The sequence below is a fragment of the Protomyctophum parallelum genome (assembly GCF_964188405.1).
Source record: "Protomyctophum parallelum genome assembly, chromosome: 23".
Lineage (NCBI taxonomy): Eukaryota > Metazoa > Chordata > Actinopteri > Myctophiformes > Myctophidae > Protomyctophum > Protomyctophum parallelum.
In genome coordinates, this window is record NC_139715.1 from 16,114,833 (window position 1) to 16,139,324 (window position 24,492).

The following is a 24,492-nucleotide window of genomic DNA, read 5'->3' on the forward strand; positions in this document are numbered from 1 at the left end:
CTTGAGCAAGACACTGACCCCCTAATTGCCCCTGATGTGCAGGTTGGTGCCTTGCATGGTTTCCTCCGGCATCGGTGTGTGAATGTGTGTGTGAATGGGTCAATGTAATGCACAATCTATGTAAAGCGCCTTTGCTATATAAATGCACCATTTACCATATATATATTATATATATACAGTGTATGTATATATACACTCACAAAGACACAAACACACACACGCACACACACACACACACACAGTGAAGATATGGCTTGATAACATTCAAAGGCATTGCCAGGGAATGCCTTTGAATGTTATCATGCAGTATGAAGGCCATGCGATGGAGCCCGTATGGACAAAGGTCCATACGGGCTCATCTGCAGTGTCTTGATGAGAACATACCGGTGATCATGGGTTGATAACGTTCGAATCTGCAGCCCGTGGGGCAAAAAGCTCTTTTAAGCGGTCCGCTCCACATGAGCCACACCATGAAAACACACTTATATTGTGTGTGTTTACCCTTTCAGCATATTGTTTGTTATTCTTTCCGTTGCTACTTTGCCAGACACACATCTCAATATAGTAGCTGAGAAACACTGCGATCTTGTTGGCGTTTGACACAGGCTCTTTTTCTGTCATCCATTCACGAACACTCTGCTGCAGACAGCGTCGAAGGAGAGCTCCATCTCTTGTTTGTCCTAATCTCACAACCTGCTGGAGCTACATTTATTGTGCATACTGTCAGCAGCAAGGGGCCATATTTGTTAGTTTTTTTTGTAATGGGGGGGCGGCCAGTAGAGAGGGGGAAAGAAATGACATCTTGATAAGGTCCCATGCACATATCAATGAACCAGCTGTGCACATATCGTTCATGTTATCGCTGTTTTGCAAATTGTTTGGTCGGTTGGCTGAGGTTAGAAACCCTAAACTATTTATATGGTGTATACGAAGATAAATACACTTGAACACTCTCTCTCATGCCTCTCACACACACACACTTTACGGACTCTTCGCATCTCTCCCCTTTTCTGTATTCCCCTCTCTCTCAGTCTCTCTTTCTCTCTCTCGCACACACGCACGCACGCACGCACGCACGCACACACACACACACACACACACACACACACACACACACACACACACACACACACACACACACACACATACATCAAATACTTGGTGTAACTTCTGTGTGGGAAGTGAACGTGATATTGTTTATTTATGTTGTTGGTGTCTTATAATACCGTAAGGGATGGGTCTTAACGACAGGACACGAAAATACAAATTCATTCATTAATTTATTCATTCATTCATTCATTCATTCACACACACACACACACACACACACACACACACACACACACACACACACACATACACACACACACACACACTGCATGCTTGTATGAGAGAACGTTATGGTTTTCAAGATACGCAGGCAGGCCACTCAGTCGCTGACTCACTCAAACGCATTGAGATTTTACTTTCATTCCATATCTTTTTTTTTGTGTTTATAATGGGACTCTGAATGACCAGATTATATCGTCTATTTACAGGTGTAAAAGGGTGCGCATGAGATGTGCAGGCTCCATGTTTTGTTTTGTTATTTAATTTGGAGTCATGTGTCATAGACCAGGGGTTCTCAACCCCACTGCACCCCAAACTCTATGGGGTGCAGTGGGGTAGAACCCACTGCAGTGAGAGTATGACCCAAACTCCGAAAAATACTTCAAAGTTGTTGTTTTACTCCGATCTGCCCGACGTTCAGATGTACCGTAAATAGTGATTTCTGATCGCATCGCGCCAGCCATGTTACCGCTTGTGGTGAAAACTAAACCTTTTGCTCCTCCTCTCGTTGTACTGGGCTGTGTGGGCGGAACTAGTTGGTGTGAATACACAGAGATGCCCTGGCTGCCTGCAGAAGATTTCCACTACAGTTTGGATGGAGTCTGGATCATTAATGACACCAGCCATCCCGCAAATACCCTGTTCCAACTACTCCCTTCCAAAAAACGCTACCAGAGCATCAAATCTCGTACCACCCGACTCAGTAAGAGTTTCTTCCCCCAGGCAGTCAGGCTGCTGAACAGCCGACCTTGAACTGTATTGCACTTTGTCACTTACTCTGCACTTTCTTTTGTTTTTGTGTTCTCTGTTTTGCACTATAGCTGTTTGTTTGTTTTTGTCTGACTGAGAGTGCTCGGAGCAAAATAATGTCATTGTATTTATACTCTGTATTTATACATATGACAAATAAACCTGAATCTGCACCAAAGCATTCTGGTCATTGTAGGAATTCGGCAATCCAGTCAAACCCTATAGTCAAACACACAGACTACATTATTTTTTCTAGCCATAGGGTGCAAATTTGTTCTCTACTACAAATACTATTAACATTGAGTGACTGTCTTCCAGCGTTGAAATGTCCCTTTAACATACTCAATTAGGTTTTACTGACAGAGGAAAGCCGAATCAGGAGCATGAAACTGAAAAAGTACCTTTCACACTATATATAGATACTTAGACAAAGATGTAGGGATTTCGTATGGACTAGTAACTATCTAGTAACTATATCTAATAATCTTTTATTGTACTACTGTTTAATGCATAAAGAAAATCTCATTTCGTACTTCATTAGTCTATTGCGAACCGCCTCCCAACTTAATTAAAGTTGTGTTTACTTTGCGCTCACCTGCTTGTCATAAAATTGCATTTCACCATGGAGACCATCGTCACAGCAAAGCCTTCCTTCTCTTCTGCTTCTTCAAAGTTTCTTTCATTCTGTGTTCTCGGCCGGCAAAGTGTACTTCACAGAGCTTAGCTTTTATTTGATTTAATTTTATTATTGTGAGGCAGGCGCGTGCACCCCCGCTGTGCAAATATTAGCTTAACCCATTTTGGGCGGGGAACCCCTTTTGGTGTTTTAAGCATTATGTTATACTTTAGCTATTGCAAAAATAGTAGATCTACAAGCTCTACGTGCTTGTAGGTCTGCTACTTTTGAAAAATAGTGAAAATGTGGCATTAATCTTTATATTCTTTCAGAGTGAATGTTTTTAGCTCATATCTTTGCTTCTGGGGGGTCCCAGCCAATTACACATATCTGTGGGGGTCCTTGACATGAAATAGTTTGAGAACCACTGACATAGAAACATAGGTTTTTCAGAAAACTGTCTGGATTTAGAAGACATTTGTAGAATCGAACTTAGGTCTAAACGGGTTAATTTGACTGGTGTGTGTCCTTTTCTCCCTCTATTTCCCTATATGTGTCTAATGCGCATACGCGTGCGTGCGTACGTGTGTGTGTGCGTGTCTGTCTGGCTGTCTGCCTGCCTGCGCGTCCGTGGCTCCAGCTGAACGAGATGATCCGCGCTCCGGTGGAAGGGGACTTTTGGCAGGTGGATCACATCCGTCCGGTCTACAGTGGAGGAGGACAGTGTTCCCTCGACAACCTGCAGACCCTCTGCACCGTCTGCCACAAAGCTGTGCGTTCACTTCACCGCCCCCGCATCCTAACACCGATGAAGGCCATATGGTGGCTCATGTCTCTTCCATGTCATTTTCTAAATTTTTCTTATTTTTGTCTTCTACATTTTCCACAAAAATGTTTTTGATATGCACACTCACAACCCCTCCACATTGCTATTATTCATCGTACGACAATGTATATGATTACTAGTAAGCATGTGGCAAAACTCCATAACATATGATATCTACAGGTACAGTATAAGAAAAGGACATTGCAAGAAATCTGTCTTGGCCTTTTTTTTATATATATAATTTTTATCCCACGATTTTCTAACCCATTTTTCACCCCTGTGTCAATTATCTAATGTGATCCTGGGCTCTACACACCCTCCGCCAACCTAGTCCCCATATATGGGGGACATGGGGAGAGCAACGGACTTGAACTCATGCTTCCTTCATGCCTGAGTGTCCAAGTTGCTCCTTTCCACCTGACAGGGGGGAATTTCCCCGGTTGGACGTAGCGCATGGAAGGAACACGTTATTCCAACCAGTTCCTTTCCCCTCCATCAGGCGCCCCGGCTGGCCAGGGGGAGGCAGTTTAGAGACCAGGATTACTGCATGTTTTATGTGAGGTTACCTACCCTAGGGGACACGGGGAGAACATGCAAACTCCACACAGAAAGGCCCTTTCGCCAACCCCGCCTCGGGTATGGGCACTGATGACGTGGAGGAGGAAACACGCCACCAATCTGTCTTGGCCTTAAGTGAAGCAAAATGCCTCGCAATAATCTTAACACATTATTTTCCACGTATTAATTAATTCGCAGTAATGTAGTGGGAGTCCCTGCTTCCTTGGCCCTTGACCCAAACATCACACATTTTGGCACTTAAAGCGTTGAAGAACAAACTGTATTCCTCCCACGTTCAATATATTGATCCAAACTTTTCTTGTATTCACCTCTTGACCACAGGGTGTTTTTTTGGGAGGTGGTTGTTTTAGTTTGTTCGTACCACTGTTGCATCACACTGTGTTTCTCTCTGCAGAGAACGGCCAAGCAGTGCAAAGAACGAAGTCAGATCAAGAAAGGTCAAGCCGCCGCCAAGTTCTCATCCGACATCACCAAGTTTTTCGTCAAGAAGTGAAACGGTTTCCTCGTGAAAGAATGTGGTGTGTCACAGAGTCCGCACGCATGCATGCACGCACGCACGCACACACACACACGCACACGCACACACACACACACACACACACACACACACACACACACACACACACACACACACAATACTATATTTGGAAGAAGGAAACATTTTCTATCCCCAAGGCAGGGTCACACAATACAGGGTCTTACAGGGGCATCACAATCAGTATTCAAGTGTGTTTCCTAACACAAAGTAGGAAACGCTGGGGAAAAAGGCAGTTCTTCCTACCCATTGCTAATGTCGAATTCACACCACTTTGGTTCCCGCAACCCGAATCTGTCTACTTAAAGCGTGTATCCATCTCTAACACTCGATGGTATACAGTATGGCTGAGGTGCCATCGTGAACCGTCATAACTGCAAAGTTTAACTTTGCTGTAAACGCCACCCTGCATGGCCCGCATCACATGCAAATTATCGCTGGATGTCCCCGAACCGTCATGGGTATGGGAATACTTTTGATTTACGACTCGTCCCCCTACTTCTTACTCAAGGCTGAAATGGAGCATGTTGTTTAGAGAGACGCGGCTATTTTAAGATTGTGCAAACTTGGTGGAAAAGAAAAAGTGTTGGGGTGGAGGAAGGTGTGTGTGTGTGTGTGTGTGTGTGTGTGTGTGTGTGTGTGTGTGTGTGTGTGTGTGTGTGTGTGTGTGTGTGTGTGTGTGTGTGTGTGTGTGTGTGTGTGTGTGTGTGTGTGTGTGTGTGTGTGTGTGTGTGTGTGTGTGTGTGTGTGTGTGTGTGTGTGTGGGGAGCGGGGAGCGGGTTAGGGGTTTGATTAAACTTTCTCAGCAAAAAGTGAATTGCAGCCAAGTGTCCCCAATTTGAGCCTTGGAAATAGTTTTAAATATAAAGTAAAATATAGTGTGTGAACCTTCATTGAAATTATTGAAATAAATGTATTAATATGTATTATGTATGTTTTTGATAAAAGTCATGTTAGTTAGAGTTGTCACTTGTCAGTGTGTTGGCAATTGGAAATTAGAGAAACGTTAAATGAAAAATATTTAGAATATATATGCCTATACGCATAATGTTTCTTATTTAATTCAATTCAAATTAAATTCATACGATTGTCGTGCCAGTTTCAAACACTTTCAGCCTGCTGTCCCTATTTATGTCCAACATTATTTCCATGTAATTTTTTTCAAACGATATCGACAATGATAGATCTGCAAGCTCACAATGTGTCTCAACAACTTGACATGCTGTGAGCTTGTGTGGATCAGCTGTACTTTCTCTATTTTCAGGGGTTTTCTTTTAAGCCATTTCGAAAATGGTTGAGCGGCAGCCAGAGAGCCTGCGGGCTATTTGGGGGTCCCAGTGGTACGACATTATTGCAACATCTCACGGCAAGAGTGGCGGACGGCCGCGTGACCTTTTTTTCAGGCAAGCCTGCAGATTGATGGCCATGCCTTTATAAAAGTGAGAGAAATTACAGCCTGGTGTCACCTCTTCAACCGTGCACTGACCTGAGCTTCTGCCTGGCCCGAAAGCAGACGATCTACAAGCCCACGACGCGCCGCAACGCGACCCGGCGTGAGCTTGTATACCGCTGTTTTTCGGGCGCACGACACTGGCACGCAACTAAGTATAGATAACCCGTTAGCTTCACTTTACAGAGGCCAAGAGCACAGTTACTATGGAAACAAAGCCCACGGTTCAACACAATGTCAGGGATATTGAATTACCTTTTTTTTTTTTTCAGTAAAGGTTTACGCTGTGAGCGGCAGAGACCAGACACACCAATCAATGTCCACACACACACACGGCACCGGCACATTCCACCACGCCTGCGTCCACTTTATCTCCACTTCCTGGAGACATCTGGGCGGAAGGTCGACCGGAGGTGGCGGCGGCCGCTCGCTGACGCGTTATGTGTCTTGTCTGTCAGAGTCTCGGGCTCTCTCTCTCTCTCTCTCTCTCTCTCTCTCTCTCTCTCTCTCAGCACATCCTGATGCAAAGTGCCCAAACCTGCCCAGATTTATTTGACAGCCTTCAACTTCAGCAGTCAATCTGTCACAACACCATGGTTCCTAGCCTCCATCGTAAACTCCATCCCTGCCTCGTGTGTGTGTGTGTGTGTGTGTGTGTGTGTGTGTGTGTGTGTGTGTGGGCGGGTGGGCGGGCGTGTGCGTGCACACGTGTATGCATGCCAGCGTAGTCATGCAATTGTCCTAGCTTCTTTGTATGTGTATAGGTGTGTGTGTGTGTGTGTGTGTGTGTGTGTGTGTGTGTGTGTGTGTGTGTGTGTGTGTGTGTGTGTGTGTGTGTGTGTGTGTGTGTGTGTGTGTGTGTGTGTGTGTGTGTGTGTGTGTGTGTGTGTGTGTGTGTGTGTGTGTGTGTGTGTGTGTGTGACTGTTTCCCCCGCGGCAGCTCCTGGTCTCCACTTAATAAGGCCGTGGTCCTGCTCTCCTGTCTTGCCTTGTGAGTAATGAACATCTCACAGACAACGCCGCGCTGCCGTTTCACTGTCATCTCCTAGCAGCAGACACCTGTGACCCGTCACCACCGCGACCACTGACAGCCAGCCCCCTCCTCCTCCCCCCGACCACGCTGCCGCGTTATTACACCCGTAAGAGCCGTGTGCATGTGTGCGTGCGTGTGTGTGAGTGTGAGAGAGAAAAAGAGATTCTCAGATTCTGTCATTCGTGTATGAGCAAGAGAGTTAGGCATTGAAAGTTGTGTGTGTGTGTGTGTGTGTGTGTGTGTGTGTGTGTGTGTGTGTGTGTGTGTGTGTGTGTGTGTGTGTGTGTGTGTGTGTGTGTGAAAGAATGAAAGATTGCAGTACATCCACAAGTCGTACTCATAGTGAGTTAAAATACATCTAGAGAGCGGATGAGGAGCAACAGCCCCGCCCCCACCCCCGCTACTCACTTCAATGGAAGTTGCTCAGTGGCGCAGCTGAGGTATAAAGAAGCAGAAAAGGGTTTATTGCATTCTAGACGTCATTAAAATAAGATCTGGATGCAAAAGGGGTTGAAGTGGCCCTTTAATAATGGGCCTAGTGCCAAAGAATTTCAACTTGGTCTCCTTCAGGGCATAGAAAACAAGCCACAGATATGATAATAAATGTTAACTTAAAACCTTTATTTGTTGTTGAGGTATATTGTCCAAGTATATATATCTGCCCAATAACTGGAATTTGTCCTCCTCAATGTTGAGGTATTTATACTTGACTCAACTGTATGTGTATTTACAATTTACAATTCAGGCATTTAGCAGATGCTCTTAAAGGGATTGTGACATTTAAAAAAAGGTTTTGGAATTGTTCTTGTTTTTTTTAGGTTTTCTAATCTCAATTGCACCCAAAAAACATGAACTTTTAACATTCAGTAGATTTTCTGTGATCTGGGGTTTTCTGGCTCAAACAGGTGCTCTGATTTGCCGGCAGTAAGTGACATCACTTACTGCAAATCCCATATATGTCAATGGGATTTGCCAGCAGATGTCACTGTTTCACTGTGTTGCCTGTTTTCATTGTAGCTCAAAAGGCCCAAAAAACCCCAAAGAAAACTTCAGACCACAGAAAATCCACTGAATGTTCAAAGTTCAGATTTTTTGGGTGTAATTGAGGTCATAAAACCTAAAAGAAAAAAGAAAAATAAATGAAAATGAATGTCATAAAACCATTTAATCCAGAGCAAGAACAAAAGCATGGTAATACTTCAAAATAGTAATCATGAATCATACATAAGCTAAGAACCTAACAGTGGAATATTTATATAATTAAACTATGCATACACTATAGAGTGCTATGTCTACATAATGCTATCTGCAGTATGTTACGTCAGTTGAGCCTTTGCATTTGCCTGTAAGGTTGTCGAGGCTAGGGCAAGTGCTAGGGGCTGAGATGGAGTCTGAAGGTGGGTTTTCAGACTACGGCGGAAGATTGGGAATGAGTCTGCAGTTCTGATGGCAATGGGAAGTGCATTCCATAGTTTTGGAGCCAGAAGGGAAATGAGTTTGGGACATGTGGAGCATTGTCCCGGCGTTTTTAGTGAAGGTACTTCCATTTCCCCTGTGTTGGCTGATCTGAGCACACGGGAGGGTTTGTAGGGTCCGATCAGACTTGCAAGATATGGTGGTGTCATACCTTTGGTTGTTTTGAAGGCCAGCATCAGAGTTTTGTACTATGTGCAGGTAGCGACCGGGAACCAATGGAGGGAGTGGATCGAGAAGGGGAGACGTGAGAACATTGGTTGGTTGAAGACCAAGCAAGCTGCGGCATTTTGGATCAATTGGAGAGGCTTAAGTGCGCATGCCGGTAGACCAGTAAGGAGGGAATTTCATTAGTCAAGTTTTGATATGACTGTTATAGAGTGTAAACCTACAGTACAGGATCGTTCCTCCCGACATGCGTTGTGTCGTGCTTGCGGTTAGGCTTAGGTTTGGGGTCGGGTGTCGGACTAATGACCTGTTAGTTAGTATATTATGCCTGTACCCGTCTATGGAAATAGTTAGCTCCCGCATAGGGCAGGACTTGTCTGGGTTCAGCTTGAGGTGGTGAGAAGACATCCACTGTGAGATGTCAGCCAGGCATGCAGTGATGCGCTCTTCGACCTGAATAGCAGAGGGGGGGGGGAAGGATAGAAACAGTTGAGTGTCATCGGCGTAGCAGTGATAAGATAGATTGTGAGCAGACTCAGAGATGACAGCGCAAGTATTGGCATCAAAATTGTACTCAAAGTACCAAAAGTAGAAAATACTCATTGTGGAGAATGTCCTATTTTTCAAATGAATAATATGTGAAACAATATTTTGAGCCGATCTACAAGCTCTCAATGCGTCACATCGCAATGCATTGTGAGCTTGTAGATCTGCTATTTTCAAATACCCGAAATGTATATAGGGCTGAAGTGGTTAGTGTATGTTTTGTAATAATAATAAACATCCACAAAGTAACTAGTAACTAAAGTTTTCAAATAATTGTAGTGGAGTAAAACTACAATATTTGCCTCTGACATATGGTGGAGACTGGAGTAGAAGTAAAAGTACTGGAGATCGGAAATACTAAAGTAAAGTACTAATACCTCAAAATTGAACTTACGTAAAGTACTTAAGTAAAATACTTTGTTGCTTTCCACCACTGCTACCACGTTGGTGGTGTTACAACACCAGCTGAATTGCAATTAAGGGATCCTTTTATAGTATGGGTTTGGTTTTATTTGAGCGCATATGCCCTTGGAGGTTGTTGAGCACGCCTCAGCCAATCTGGCACTTGGCATTTGCTCCCTCCTTACGCTTGTGTTTGTGTTGGACAACAAACTATAAATCCTGAGGAAAACAAAACCTTGTCACCCTGTAAGGAAACACAATCATCATCATACAGATGAGATGAGCTAAAAAGATAAAAAAAAATAAAAGGCAGTGCCTGTTGCAGAGCTTCCCAAAGTGGGGTCCGGGTCCCCCAATATACATTTTATATAAACAATATATAAACCCCAATATAAATTTTATATAAACAATATAAATTGGGGTTCCCAGAGATTAAAAAAATGCCATCAAATGTGGGTCCGTAGCCTAATGCAGGTCAAACTGGGGGTCCTTGAAATTAAACGGGTTGAGAATCACTGCTAGAGCCGTCAAAATCTTCTCTTATCTCTTCAAATAGGTGTCAATTTGGGGGTCCTTGGCATAAAATGGTTTGGGAGAGTGCATGGAGTAATGTTCTCAAACGCCACCACTGATTTCTGTCATTTGGATTCCATAGAAGCCAGCATGTCTTCTATGACAATCTTCCACTATGCAGCATGCTGCCAATCTGCAAACTTGTAGATTGTATATTTTTGGTTATTGGTTATTTTAAGATTATAGAATATCTGAAATGGTCAAACTAGCAAATGGAATACACATGTTTAGAAGCATCTTCCATAGACATGAATGGTCTCAGAAATTAAAGCAAAAGGTTCTAAGGCCTCAATCTGCGCCGGAAGTGTGGAAGGCTACGTCGGCTTCCACACTCCGTAGGCTATACGCTACGTCACGCTGCCACTCAAGTGACTACTGGCCAATCACAGCGCTTTCCCGGGACTTAAAGTATCAGACCCGAACATGCGCTCTGTGATGCATGCTCATGCTTCCGCTGTGCTTCGCAAGGAATCTCTGGAAAACTTTGCCCCTCTCGAGAACATACGCCCAAGAGCCGCTCCCCCTATCCACAAGGAGGAGCAGTGCACCAAAGCATTATGGGAATTGTAGTCCAAGAAGGAAGTCCATGACATCATGGACACTGAGGAAATCTAGACATCATTAAAATAAGATCTGGTTGCAAAAGGGGTTGAAGTGGCCCTTTAACAACATTTTGGGCGGGAACCCCTTTTGGTGTTGCAATATGTTATGCTTTAGCTATTGAAAAATAGCAGATCTACAAGCTGCTATTCTAAAATCTAAAATATCTAAAACCACGTATTACGCACATATATAGACCTCCAGGAACGTGTTCTAAATCTTCTAAAACGTCATTAACAAGTATTGATTTGCAAAAAGTGTCCCTTTCAGCCATGAGATTTTATTTTGCTTTATTCCATGAGAGTGTTTGCTCACTGTGTAGCCGTACCTGTGCATCAGACCAGAATTAGACACTGTTCACACATACAGATCCCCGCCCCCATCTTTCTTTCTTTATTGCCTCCCCCGTCCACACAAAACTGTTTCTTAACTGCATAACTTCCAAGGTGGATACATGGACAAGAAAGATGGAGCTTTATGGAAATCACAGAAGCTAACACAATAACTTGCGCACTGGTTACCATGGCGATTGTTATTTATGAGGATTGTATTGCGCACTAGCATATTAACCCTGACAGGACTAACCCATCAATGTTTTCTTGGCTGTGTTGTACTTTATGCAACACAGTTTCACACAACAATAGCCAATTGTTTTTCAATAATTTGAATGGCCTTTTTATTTGTATTGGTATTCAGACAGCCAGCCAATGGGTAAAACGCTCCCACAAAAACTGTAGTCTCTGTGACACATCTAGGGGTCACAATCTGCAATTAAAGATTTTCCTGGAAGCTTTGTCATTGGTCGATTTTCCTGTCTACTTCCTGATTGGTTAGTCATTTCGACCAGGGTTTCTTTTCCGACCAATGACAAAACTTCTAGGAACATCTTTGAATGCAGATTTCAGCCCCTAGATGTGTCACAGAGACTACATTCTTTTTGGGAGTGTTTTACTCATTGCTGGCTGTCTGAATACCAATAAATAAATTAAAAACAAAGTCATTAAAATTTGGACATATTATTGCTTATAGCAGCTTTAAAGGACAACTTTAGTTTTTTTCAACCAAGGTTCATGTTTTAGGTTAAGTAAAAGATGGGTGTTCATTTGCAGCTTTCTTTCGTTTTAGCCCCCCGGGGGCATTCGAACATGGTCCCATGGTACCAGGATCTACATTCAGTAGATCGTGGTACTTCCGCCAATCCCGCAACTTACGCCTCCAAAGAAATGATAGCGTCTACAGCGTAGATCTTGCCCAAGCGTGGGCTGTTTGCCACACACAGTCTGAAACACCCCCCACCCACGAACAAGCAGTTAGGTGCTGTTATACTGACAGAGGGCTGATGATGGAACACACACGTAATCGCCTTCTTCTCATTAGACGCCGGGGCCCGCTGGAAGCGCTCATTAAAAGCCTATGACAGGGTGATCTGGGAGGGGGGGGCTCTCTCTCTCCGGCATCTCCCAGAGGTGAGGAAAGGTGCCTACACTGACCCGCCGAGTTCCCAGTAATGACGCCCGGGACCTGTCACTCTCGTCACAAGACTGACATGACCTTTATCTTGGTGCCGTGCTCGTGGCACAGAAACCGGGGCGCCTCATTGCACCAAAAAGCACCCTGTTGTGCTCCGAACCACAAAAACGTGTGCGATAGTTGTGTGCGGCCGGGGTGCTGCCGACGTCTGCGGGTTGTCAACGTGTCTCTGCTCTGCTTGTCAAGAGAGTAAAAAAAATATATATATACTGCAATTTATTGGCGTTAATGATTCTGGTTTCTCTAATTGAAACCTAAATTGATTAGTAATATCAGTAATAATAAGCCCGCCCTGTACAAATATAATTAGATATTTGAAAGCCAACTATGACAGATGGCGTTTGGGCCCAGGTGGGGGGGGGGGGGAATGACTTTTGTCTCGAGTGTTGCTTTTGCTCTCCGTTTTTAATCTTAATCACCTAAATAAAGGACAAGCTGAAATAACAACAGAACAATGTAATGCATCATCTCATGCAGCTGTTGTAGAAAACATTCTGCGACTGCATGAAATAATGTCACACACACAGCGACGGTATAAGGCCAAAGCTGCATCTCAGCGGGACGCAAAATAAGGCTATTTACACCCACACGAGATGAGAGAGAGCTGCAGATATTATATACATTCATCCTGGCCAGATTGGGGGACTGTATGAATTATCCCATTTAGACCTGAGGACGATTCTATAAATGCCTTCTAAATCCTGACAGTTAGAAACCTATGTTTCTATGTCAGTCGTTCTCAAACATTTTCATGTCAAGGACCCCCAAAAGTATTTGTAATTGGCCGCCGACCCCCATCTGAAAATATGTTGTTCCAGGTACGCCCCAGAAGCACAGATCTGAGTTAAAAGCGAATAATATTCAAAGATTTGCACCACATGTTCAGGATTTTTCAAAAATAGCATAGCAGATCTACAAGGCAAGCTCATTTTTTTCAATAGCTAAAGTATAACATAATGCTTAAAACACCAAAAGGGGATCCCGTCCAGAATGGGTTATACTAAGAGCCTTATCTTTCATTTCCCCCTGCTTTCCCACTGCGTGAATTGATTGCATTTTTGGGCCCTAATCCGCCGCATGCTATGCATCTTGGGAGAGAACCAGGGGAGCCATCTTGAACAAATAGAATTTGAGCTCAACAAAAAGCCACCTCCAGCTGTGCAGAGAGACAACTACAGCAGATGACAATACATAACAGTAGGCTGTTGATGTTGCACAAAATTATTTAATGTATAATTTGCGTTGACACGCCCAAAACTTCATACCTGTATAACCGTTGCTGTCAGGAGGAAACCCAATAACACACTTTTTGAGGTTTATTTATTTATTTTTATTTCTTCTGTCTGTGTGTTGTTTCGAAAATATTGAACCAATGGAAAGTAGTAAAAGAAACACAAAACCTCTTAACTCCATTGGACCCTCAAACTGTCGGCTAAAGCAACTAACTCCACCACCTCTCCCCCTCTCATGCAAGTAATTAACAATATATAAATAGTCACAACACCAACTTTGATGAGGCAGTATTTCTTTGTTTTCAAAATAAATATATACGGCTTTCTTAAATTTCCTGAAAAATTTAGCCTAGATATATTTTTAATTTCCCGATTTTTTTAAATTTTTGGAGTTGGGTGGTATCTTCCCCGACTGCAGAGATATTGGTAAAGCACTACCATTGCTCATATAGCCATGCAACGAGACATGCGTCCTAATGAGATTATTTGGGTGGCGTATGACTGATGGTCCTCTACCAATTACCTGGGTGATGATAATACACTTTTTCCCGCCACCCAGGATGCCTTGCTCCGTGAAGCTGTGCCAATCTGCTTGGCTCGCGAGCTTGCTGTGTAAGGAGATGATTGATGGCCCCCATATCCCCGTCCCACAAGATAAAAGGCACAATGAAGACAAAAGCCTCGCATTCATCGGCAGCGGGTGTTTAGCCCAGTTAGGACCTGACACCAGATTCTACAAACGTCTTCTAAGTCCTGACAGTTTTCTGAAAAACCCATGTTTCTATGTCAGTCGTTCTCAAACATTTTCATGTCGAGGACCCCCAAGATTATATGTAATAGGCCGCCGAACCCCATCTGAAAGTGTTGTTCCAGGGACCCCCCAGAAGCAAAGATTTGAGTTAAAAATGTTCGGTCTGAAAGAATATATTCAAACATTTGGGCCACATTTTCACGTTTTTTCAAAAATAGCAGATCTACAAGCTTACGAGCTTGTAGATCTGCTATTTTTCAATAGCTAAAGGGTAACACAGTGCTTAAAACACCAAAAAGGGGTTCCCGTCCTGAATGGGTTAAACCAGGCATAATTTCCTAAAAGACTGACGATGTGCAATTCAGACGAGCGACATTCACGAACGTGCACGCGGTTTCGCAAATCCCAAAGTGCGCCACAGGTGGGGTGAGAGCCTTTATGGGCATCTTCCGGCGGGGCGGAGGGATTGATTGATTTTAGAATGTGTTCAGTATTTCCCCCCATGCCCCAAAATGACAACGATATACAAGAAGGTAACGTCGTCTTTTTTCCCATTTTAAAGTGGGATGTACTTCATAATGTTACTGATCACATGACCTCCAGCTTAACAACTGTAAGGTATATTAATGACTATATTAAGTCATAGGGCTATAGTAAAATGTTGAAAATGAGTGGTATTCCCCTTTGAGTACTTTACAGTACTTAAGTACAATTTCTACTTTACTTCAGGGTTTCCAATTTCCAGTACTCTTACTTCTACTCCACTACATCTCAGAGGCAAATATTGTACTTTTACTCCATTACAGTTATTTGAAAACTTGACTTACTAGTTACTTTACGTAGATTTTGTCTTTTTGATTATTAGGCTACATAGCTACATAAACCACTTCAGCCCTATATAAATTTCAGCCATTTTAAAATAGCCGATCTACAAGCTCGCAATGCGTCGCATTGTGATGCATTGTGAGCTTGTAGATTCACCACTTTTCAACCTATGTTCATATAATTGGTCCTAACTAATGATCATGATAAAATAGCACAATTTCTTTCTACTTGGTCTGTGTCTCATAGGAGGGCTGTGGGCAGTTCACAAACCCGTCCACCAGTGACATCGATGGGGAGTCCTGAAAAGCTGCAATGCGAAAATGGAAGCCATTGTTCTCACGATAATACAAATCTAAATATATATAAAAAAAAAAAAATCTTAAAGAAGCAGCCTAATGATGATGTCACTGGTAGACGGGATTCTGAACTGCCCACAGCCCTCCTATGAGACAGAAAAAAGAATGGCCCTGCTATTTTATCATGATCATTAGTGAGGACCAATTATATGAAGACACGTTGAAAGACCTGGCTCGCTGCCACGGCGTGCGCCAGGAGTTTCTCCTATTGGCTTTTGTCCATCAGCACACCTGTCACAATCAATCAGGCTGAGTGGAATCACGTCCACAGCAGACCACACGTGGGTGCTCTACCTGAGGCTGAAACAGAACAGCCGTTTTTTATTAGGGGCACCGAGCAGGGTTTTGTATTAGTAGGTAACAAATGGCTATGATGGAAATGCAGACTGAATACTCAATGCGTAGCCTATACCCCATGCAGACTATAGCCTACCCACCAAGTTATATTCTGCATCTTCTGTGATGTAGCAATTCTGCCATGTTTGCCGTGCAAGCTGTGATATCTCTGCGCCGTCGCTTCGTGCCGCGCCATGAGCTTGTATAGATCTCATGCTATCTTGAGAAAATCTTTGAATATATTTTAAAGGCAAGCGGATATTTTAAACTCAAAGCTTTTCTCCCAGGGGGTCCCTGCTAAATATTTTTTGAGATGGGGGGTCTGCGGCCAAATACATATAATTTCCTTGACATGGAAATGTTTGAGAACCACTGATATAGCAACGTACAATACTGTAGGTATTTTAGAAAACCGTTTAGGTCGATTTTAGAAGATATCTCTTGAATCGGCCTCTGGTCTCAATGAGTTAATTCAAGGACTAATGCTGTTAATGTATTGAGAAGCGCTGATGATCCCAGAAAGTTTCAGCTTTGCCGTTTGTGGACTTTTCGACTGTCAAACGGCAGTGAAAGTTGCATAGTGGCTATGCATGCGCGAATCTCCATAGATCGGCTATTTTTCGCGAAGAGATTTGGTGTAGACTAGAGCGAGAAAATGAGGGGGTCAAGTTCAGGCCCCCATGGGGGGAGCTCGGCCAAAAAAGTAATATGGTTTAAGTGGTTAATTACACCAACGCAGAATCGCAGATCTAGTTTAATCTTTTACCACTGCTTCCATTTGTCACTATATTGACGAGGACATGACCTGATCACAGCCTGTATGTCTATGCACATTATCCCAGCACAGAGGGACTTCCCCACTGAACACTGAATTGCCATTCATGCAGCTCTGATCAAAAACAGCACGGCTAGTGACGTGCTATCCTAATATCTTAACAGCCTGTACAGTATGCACTCGTGTACTCGCTGAGCCTCGGAGGCACCCTGCTGCAAAAGCATGTTTGAAAGGTGCCTGCTATCCCTGTTGAAAAACAGCACAGACCAGCATAAACAGATTTTTGCTGGTTTTCTCAGCAGGCATGTTGTCAATAATTGGATTGTATGTGTTTTGCTCAGGATAAACATTTTATCATTCTAGCTCATGTACTACACACCTCCGTGTGGAGCTGGGGCATAGCTTCAAATATGCAATAAGCAATTGGAAAATAGGTCAAAAGTAGCCTTGGACCTATTGACGTTGTTGTTGTCAGCCAATCTCCGACGTCACGTTTGGCACGTTGTCCGACTACTAACCCCATTACTGTACTAACCCTAAATCTAACCCTAACCTCAGTCGTAACCAGCCGCGTAAGAAATCAAAGCGAAGTTGTAGTGCAGTTTCAAGATGTTTTCGCTTTGGCGGCAGTCATTTCACTTGTCTGCCCAGGCAGATGCATGCACGCGCCCTCGCCCTCAGGGTTAAGTGTCATATCCGGGGGCGCTTTGACACATTGCTGGGAATTGAACCTGCAACATTTGTTTCCCAAGCGGCCTCTCTAACCATTCGGCTTATGGCCACTCTTCAATGTTCCTCTACACCCAAGTATTGTCCATCTGGTTTGGCAGCGTGTCATGTTATCAGGCAAGGGTCCAAAATGTAACTAATGAATATGGCTCTACAATTTCAATTCCACTTACATTGGACATATCACAGAGTTATCATTCTGCGTGCATATTGTTGTTGTTGGTGGCTGTCTTTGACCGGCTCGTCCAGGGATTTGGTCTGGAACGCCACATTGAAAACTGAAAGATGAAGGGGTTCTGGGTCAGCAGTCCAGTTCTATTCAGAATATTTTCTTTATTGTGATAAACAAAGGCAGCCACAGGAGGCAGGCTCTGACAGAGTCTCATTCTACGCCAGGCTTTTATTTATTTATTTATTTTTAATCTCTTCTATAGTGGTACACTATGCGTCATTCCAGAGACAAGTGTTTACACCTTTGACAGGCATGTGTGTGGGGGGTGGGGTGGGACACACATAAATGTTGCATATGCCACCTCCAGTCCAGTCTCACTCATGCCAGATCTAATAAAACCTCAGAACCACTTCCAAATTAAATCAAAAGAAACCAATTTATCCCTGAAAAGAATGCCCAAATCCAAGCTGTTCATCAGTAAATTGTCATTGTGGCATTTATTGAGCCTTTAACTGCCACATCGGGAGCATGCTACTTTAAAGCCCATTTGACAGTTATTACATCCACGCGTGGGGTGATTTTTATTTCCTTTTTTTCCCTTTTACTTTATAATTTTTATCCCACGGTTTTTGCAAGCCATTTTTTCACGTGGGGAGTTTATGCTTTCGGAACCTGCGTGAACCTGTGTGTCTGTCTGTCTGTTTGTCTGTATATCTGTTTGTGGGAAAGAACTACTTTCTGGCCTTGACAGCCCATACATCCAAACAGAAAAGTCCTATTAAACAACGATGAACTCACTTTGCCACTCGATTTCCACTCACTTTATGCATGCGAATACCCATTTTATTCTGGAAATCAATGGCGGTCACATTGAAGTCCATCAGTACCGCTGTCATGCAGTACTGATGTCATACAGTACTGATGTCACAGACTGCATGGCTAGGCCCCTATAAGTGAATGCACAGATCTAATCCTATGCCATGCGACACATTGTAAGCTTGCAGATCGGCTATTTTCAAATGCCTGAAATGTACAGTATATACAGTAACAGTAGGGCTGAGGTTTTGTAATTATAATCAAAGCATCTAGTAACTAAACTTTTCAAATAATTGTAGTGGAGTAAACGTACAATATTTGCCTCTGAAATGTAGTGGAGTAGAGAAGTAAAAGTATTGAAAATTGGAAATACTCAAAGTACAAATGCCTCAGAATTGTACTTGAGTACAGTACTTAAGTAAATGTACTTAGTTACTGTCCACCACTGCTGTCATGTCATTTACTCAGTACTGCCTCAGAGTGACTTCACACTGAGATGAGAGAGAGAGAGATTCCTTTGTTGAATGTTTCACAAGCTGTGGGACAAAGGCCTGGAAATGTTGAGTATTCTGCCTTTTCAAGGAATGCCTTTTACAGCCTCTGCCATGTGGCGATGTCTTGATGAAATCCAAAGAATCAATCAAGCTCTAGCTCTCCAAAGCAGCAGGCAAGCAGCTAACTGGGAAGGAGATTATTATGGACAACATTATTGCTGTCTGTCTGTGTCTAGTGTTATGTATCAAGATAGGTAGACTCTTTAGATAAATAAGTGTTTAAATTGTTCCCCAGTATTTTAATCTTTATTAACTGTAAACCATTGGGATTATGCTTAAAATGATGTCCCGATCATGTTTTATGCCCCTCCGATTCCGATCATTTAATTTTGAGTATGTACCAATTTTTCCACGTATGCCAATAGTACAATATCCAAAATGATATGGATCATAGTATTGATAGATACTAGGGATGTCCTGATCACGTGTTCTTGCTTTCTTTCCGATTACGGTCATTTGGAAATGACGTGATCTGCCCCGATTACCGATCACGTGATTGGACAGGGATAACCCGACTTCCAATTGTAAGTAATGTGGTGAAATGTGAAGGCACAGTGTGGTGCATGGTGCAAGGCACAGTGTGGTGCATGGTGCAAGGCACAGTGTGGTGCATGGTGCAAGGCACAGTGTGGTGCATGGTGCAAGGCACAGTGTGGTGCATGGTGCAAGGCACAGTGTGGTGCATGGTGCAAGGCACAGTGTGGTGCATGGTGTAAGGCACAGTGTGGTGCATGGTGCAAGGCACAGTGTGGGGCATGGTGCAAGGCACAGTGTGGGGCATGGTGCAAGGCACAGTGTGGTGCATGGTGCAAGGCACAGTGTGGTGCATGGTGCAAGGCACAGTGTGGGGCATGGTGCAAGGCACAGTGTGGGGCATGGTGCAAGGCACAGTGTGGTGCATGGTGCAAGGCACAGTGTGGTGCATGGTGCAAGGCACAGTGTGGTGCATGGTGCATGCAGTCAAGGACACTTGTCTGTGTCCTTGTTGGTGTTAATGTCCATGTAACTTTCAATTGTGCGTGAGTTGAACTTTTTTCAAGAGACCTCGGGCTGAGAAAAGATGTATCACAATAAAACCATGATGCAGCCTTCCAGCGGGACATTATTGGGGCCAATCCTTAACTCTTCTTTTGGTTAAACAAAGTCTAGACATCTCCTTTTAATGAGTCTGTCTGGAACACAGTAGCAGAGTGTCACCAAAATGAATTACTCTGTCTGGATAAACGTCACCTTTTATCAACTAAAGTGGATCACAAAGGCAGATAAATGCCTGAACACTCTCATCAGTTTGTGTGCTGCAAGGCTTTTTGACTGTGTGCACTGTCAAGTGGGCCTGGGAAATATTATTTTTCCCACAGTGGCATTGTGGCACTATATCGTCCCTGTTGATGGAGGAGGAATTCACTCTTGGTTGATGAAAACATGACAACATGACGGAAATTTTAATTGTCAACTGCATGGATTGTTAAACAGAATAATTATCATGCAGTCATGTTTTTCTTCCTCTTCTTGTTGTTTGTTTGTTAGTATTCTCTTTTCCATTCTTTTTTTTATTTGAAGAGCCGAGGTCATTAAGCCCCGTCTGATGAAGGAAACAGCCTCTGTTCGCTGAGCTGCAGGGGCCATTATCGGTGCCCTTTTGAGAATACAAATAGGACGTGTTGGGAAGATAACACTTCACCGACAGACTAATTAAAACACAGCAAGGCTTGGAGTTTCTCAGTCCTCCAACCTCTCAGTTCTAAATAAGAAGGCCATGCCTGGAATCCCAAACAATACACACAGGTGGTGGTAAACACATCTCTTCTCTTTCTCTGTGTGTGTGTGTGTGTGTGTGTGTGTGTGTGTGTGTGTGTGTGTGTGTGTGTGTGTGTGTGTGTGTGTGTGTGTGTGTGTGTGTGTGTGTGTGTGTGTGTGCGTGTGCGTGTGCGTGTGCGTGTGCGTGTGTGTGCTCACGCGTGCGGTTTACAGTACATAGTACTATCCTTGTGGGGACCAAACGACAGGGACGTCGCTGACGATTTGGTTGCCCTACTCGCATATATTTGCTTTTTGCAAAAAGGGTGTTAAGAGTGCCATTAAGCCAGGCATCACGTTCCTGAACCAATACATATACCCAACACCAGGGTCTACATTTCTAGTATAGCATAGCAAACTTCAGAGACCACCTCCAACCACTGCATAGGTGCAGGTTATTGCATACTTGCAAACTTGCAAATAGCTTTTCAACATTTGGAATCATTTAAATACATTTCCCTGTACAATATGTATTCAAATGTGTCTTGGTGCACAGATGTACTGTGATTGGAAAACATCTTGTCAGAAGCTAACTAATCTTGAGTCTGGCACTTTAGACCATCCTGAGTTTCATCCTGAGTGCACACTGAGTTTCATTTATGTAGACTAGAGCATATAGAGTTCCAATTTTGACACACAAGATCGATGGACAAGAAACTATACAAAGAAGGTATACATTTCCTTCATGTGAATGAGATGTCTGAATATTTGAATACAGCTTGCTTATTCGTGTACTGTATGTGATATGTTACGCATGCATTCTGGCTGCTGTTTCCTGCATTATGTGCAAATTGAAAACAGGTGCTACGCAGGCCTGTTGAATGACTTCCAACGAGCGCTTCCAAACTCCTACACTTAGAAATCACCTACACAGAATTTCTTGACAGAAGGTGGCTCATATCACATGTGTACGGTGGATTTTTATGAGTTTAACGTTGTTTAATACAATCAGATCTGACTTTCTTTTGGATGAGTGGGCTGTCAATGGCTTGTTACACTGGGATTTGAACTGTGAACCCATTATCTTTGGGACGTGAACTGTAGCTAAGTAAGTATGCTCCCAACGTTTCTGTTATTTTGATCAGAAATGTTGCCATCGCTATCCAATGAAAATGGCCTGGGAACTGTCGGGGGTGTGTGGTCATTTGCCCAACTGGTGTAGTAAAAATCACACATGTGTGAAGTGAGGGGCGCTCTTAGCATGCCGATTTGCTCAGACACACATGACGTAAATTCTCCATTGTCAATGGCATTTAATGTTTGTGTTAGGACAAAAATCGACACTATTAGCTGAATAGCCTATAGGAGGGAAAGTAGCCGGGTCTACCTCATCAATCCCAATGCAATGCAGTTATTTGCTCCCCTCTGACTGGCCTGTTCCAAATAGGCCATCGATGTACCATAATTAGTTCAAAATGTCGAAAGCTGTGAATTATTGATGATCAGGGAGCAGCACATCTCCAATCAACTGGCTTTCATCCGTTGCTTTTTAAAAGACAGCTGGTGCTCTGAGTCTCTCTGCAAACAGCCATCTCTGCTCTTGATGCCACCAGAGGGTGTGTGCGCTGAGGGATACACAAGTAAACTGGGTTAATAAACTCTGTTGGTGAATGTTTATAGGAATAATATTCTAAACCAAATTATTCTTAAGATGTGTGATCGGCTCATTATGGTCATGAAATATTGTTTTCAGAAGCTTTCTTTATTTATTTTTAGTTATTTTTTGGGTGAATTATCTCAGCCTTCATTTGATAGCTATACAGTGGAGAGAGAGAAAGAGGAAAGAGTAGGGGATTGGCATGCAGCCAGGCCCAGTGTCACGGGGGTGGGAGCCAAGATGATGATGATGATAATAATAATAATAGCTAGAAAAGTTGCAAAGTAGCTAGACAAATTGCAAAGTGAGGTTTCTGCAGTCCCTCCCACTTGACTCTTGAAAAGTAATTTGAACATTTCTATAACGCTTGAATAGTTTGGTCTTCTGCACTTGCAAGTAAATTTATGTCTTTATAAACGATTGTAAAACATAGATTGGTTACGTAACCAACAACAGCCAATTAGCTACTACACACGTTATGCAAATCTCGGCCAATCAACAGCCAATAAGGGACCACCATTCTTACCCCTACATACATACATACATACATACATACACACATACACACATACATACATACATACATACATACATACATTATGCAGTATAGTAGCAGCTGGCTGACCCCACTCACTGTCAGGTATTGGAGCCATTGAGCCCTTGTTGCCTACCTACCTCAACATAAGTTTTCAATTAACAGTGTGAGCTCTTTGCCGTCCGTCTGTTGAGTTTCTAATAATGGGATAATGGTTTTCCACCTCCATCTCAGGTACTTAGAGCAACAAGGAGGGCCATAAGGCTTTCTATATGGTCTCCTGCTTTTACAGGAATCTGAAGTACAATGTAATCCAGGGGGCAGATAATAGAGGAACTGTCTGTACTTTTGCTCTTAATCCATTCTGGGCGGGAACCCCTTTTGGTGTTGTAAGTATTATGTTATACTTGAGCTATTGAAAAATAGCAGATCTACAAGCTCATAGCGCGGCACCAAGTGCTGTGCTATGAGCTTGTAGGTCTACTATTTTCGAAAAATCGTGAAATTGCGGCGTACATCTTTGAATATATATTCTTTCAGAGCAAACGTTTTTTAACTCAAATCTTTGCTTCTGGGGAGGGGTCCCTGGCTGGAACAACATCAGATGGGGGTAGGAGGCCAAATACATATCATTTTTGGAGTCCTTGACATGAAATAGTTTGAGCACCACTGACATAGAAACATAGGGTTTTTCTGAAAACTGTCATGATTTAGAAGACATTTTGTAGAATGGAGCTCAGGTCTAAATGAGTTAAGACTCAATTACAGGTCAAGTGCATTTCATGGTGGGCCATGTTCTTCAAGAGCTTGCACTTAACAGGATGGAAGCACAATTGAGGAGCCGTTTTGAGTCCATGTCCTGGTTACATAACTGCTCGTAACAGAGATTCTTTAATTCATTTATAAATAATTTATTTTAATTATGTAAAAATGTTGAGGCTGAACCCATCTTATTTGAAAATGTGCTCAAACCACCAAAGTGAGAAATGCAATGTACAGTATAGACTACCTTTGCCACTATATCTACAAAATTGTCAGTTTATCCCATTAGTGTGACAATACTACCATCTAGTGGTAGATTATAACAACAACTGGCAGTGGCAACCACCACACGCATTATATTTATGACAGTTCTGTAAATGTGAAGAGTGGCTCCAAAGATGGTGATATAACTGATATTTTGACTTGATAACCACATTTTTGTCAACATAATATGACTCTTTTACAACAGTATAGGGTATAGGCCTACTGTACTGTAACCTTTTATAGTGTGACTTTTTAGACAGTATAGTAGGCCTAATGACATTTGTTACTTCTAGGATGACGTACAGTATACATGAAGTAGGCTATGTTATTCTTTTGATGCCTTGGTTATTACCGTACTTGTGCAAGCAGAGCGTGCAAGTATTGTGGTCGGCTGGACCGAAAATGGTATGTACAGTATGTATGTAGCCTATGCATGGTATGGTGGTTGATTGGGTGTTGATGTTGATGTAATTAAGATATGTTTCAATGTTGGGTGGCTAAAAGGTAACGTATGTATGTATGTATTTGGTTAAAATGGGTAAGGTTTAAAAAAGCAAAAGCATGCTCTGTTGCACTGGCCT

The 24,492-nt window shown here is 43.0% G+C and overlaps 1 protein-coding gene across 1 annotated transcript in view; it reads left to right on the forward strand.

Moving 5' to 3' along the window:
* The window catches only part of zranb3 (zinc finger, RAN-binding domain containing 3), a 117,647-nt gene that overhangs the window by 90,795 nt on the left and 2,360 nt on the right, over nucleotides 1-24,492 (forward strand). The window contains exons 22-23 of the mRNA XM_083758396.1: nucleotides 3,336-3,467; nucleotides 4,495-4,589. Of these exons, the coding sequence (XP_083614522.1) occupies nucleotides 3,336-3,467; nucleotides 4,495-4,589 (227 nt within the window). The remainder of the gene's footprint in view (nucleotides 1-3,335; nucleotides 3,468-4,494; nucleotides 4,590-24,492) is intronic.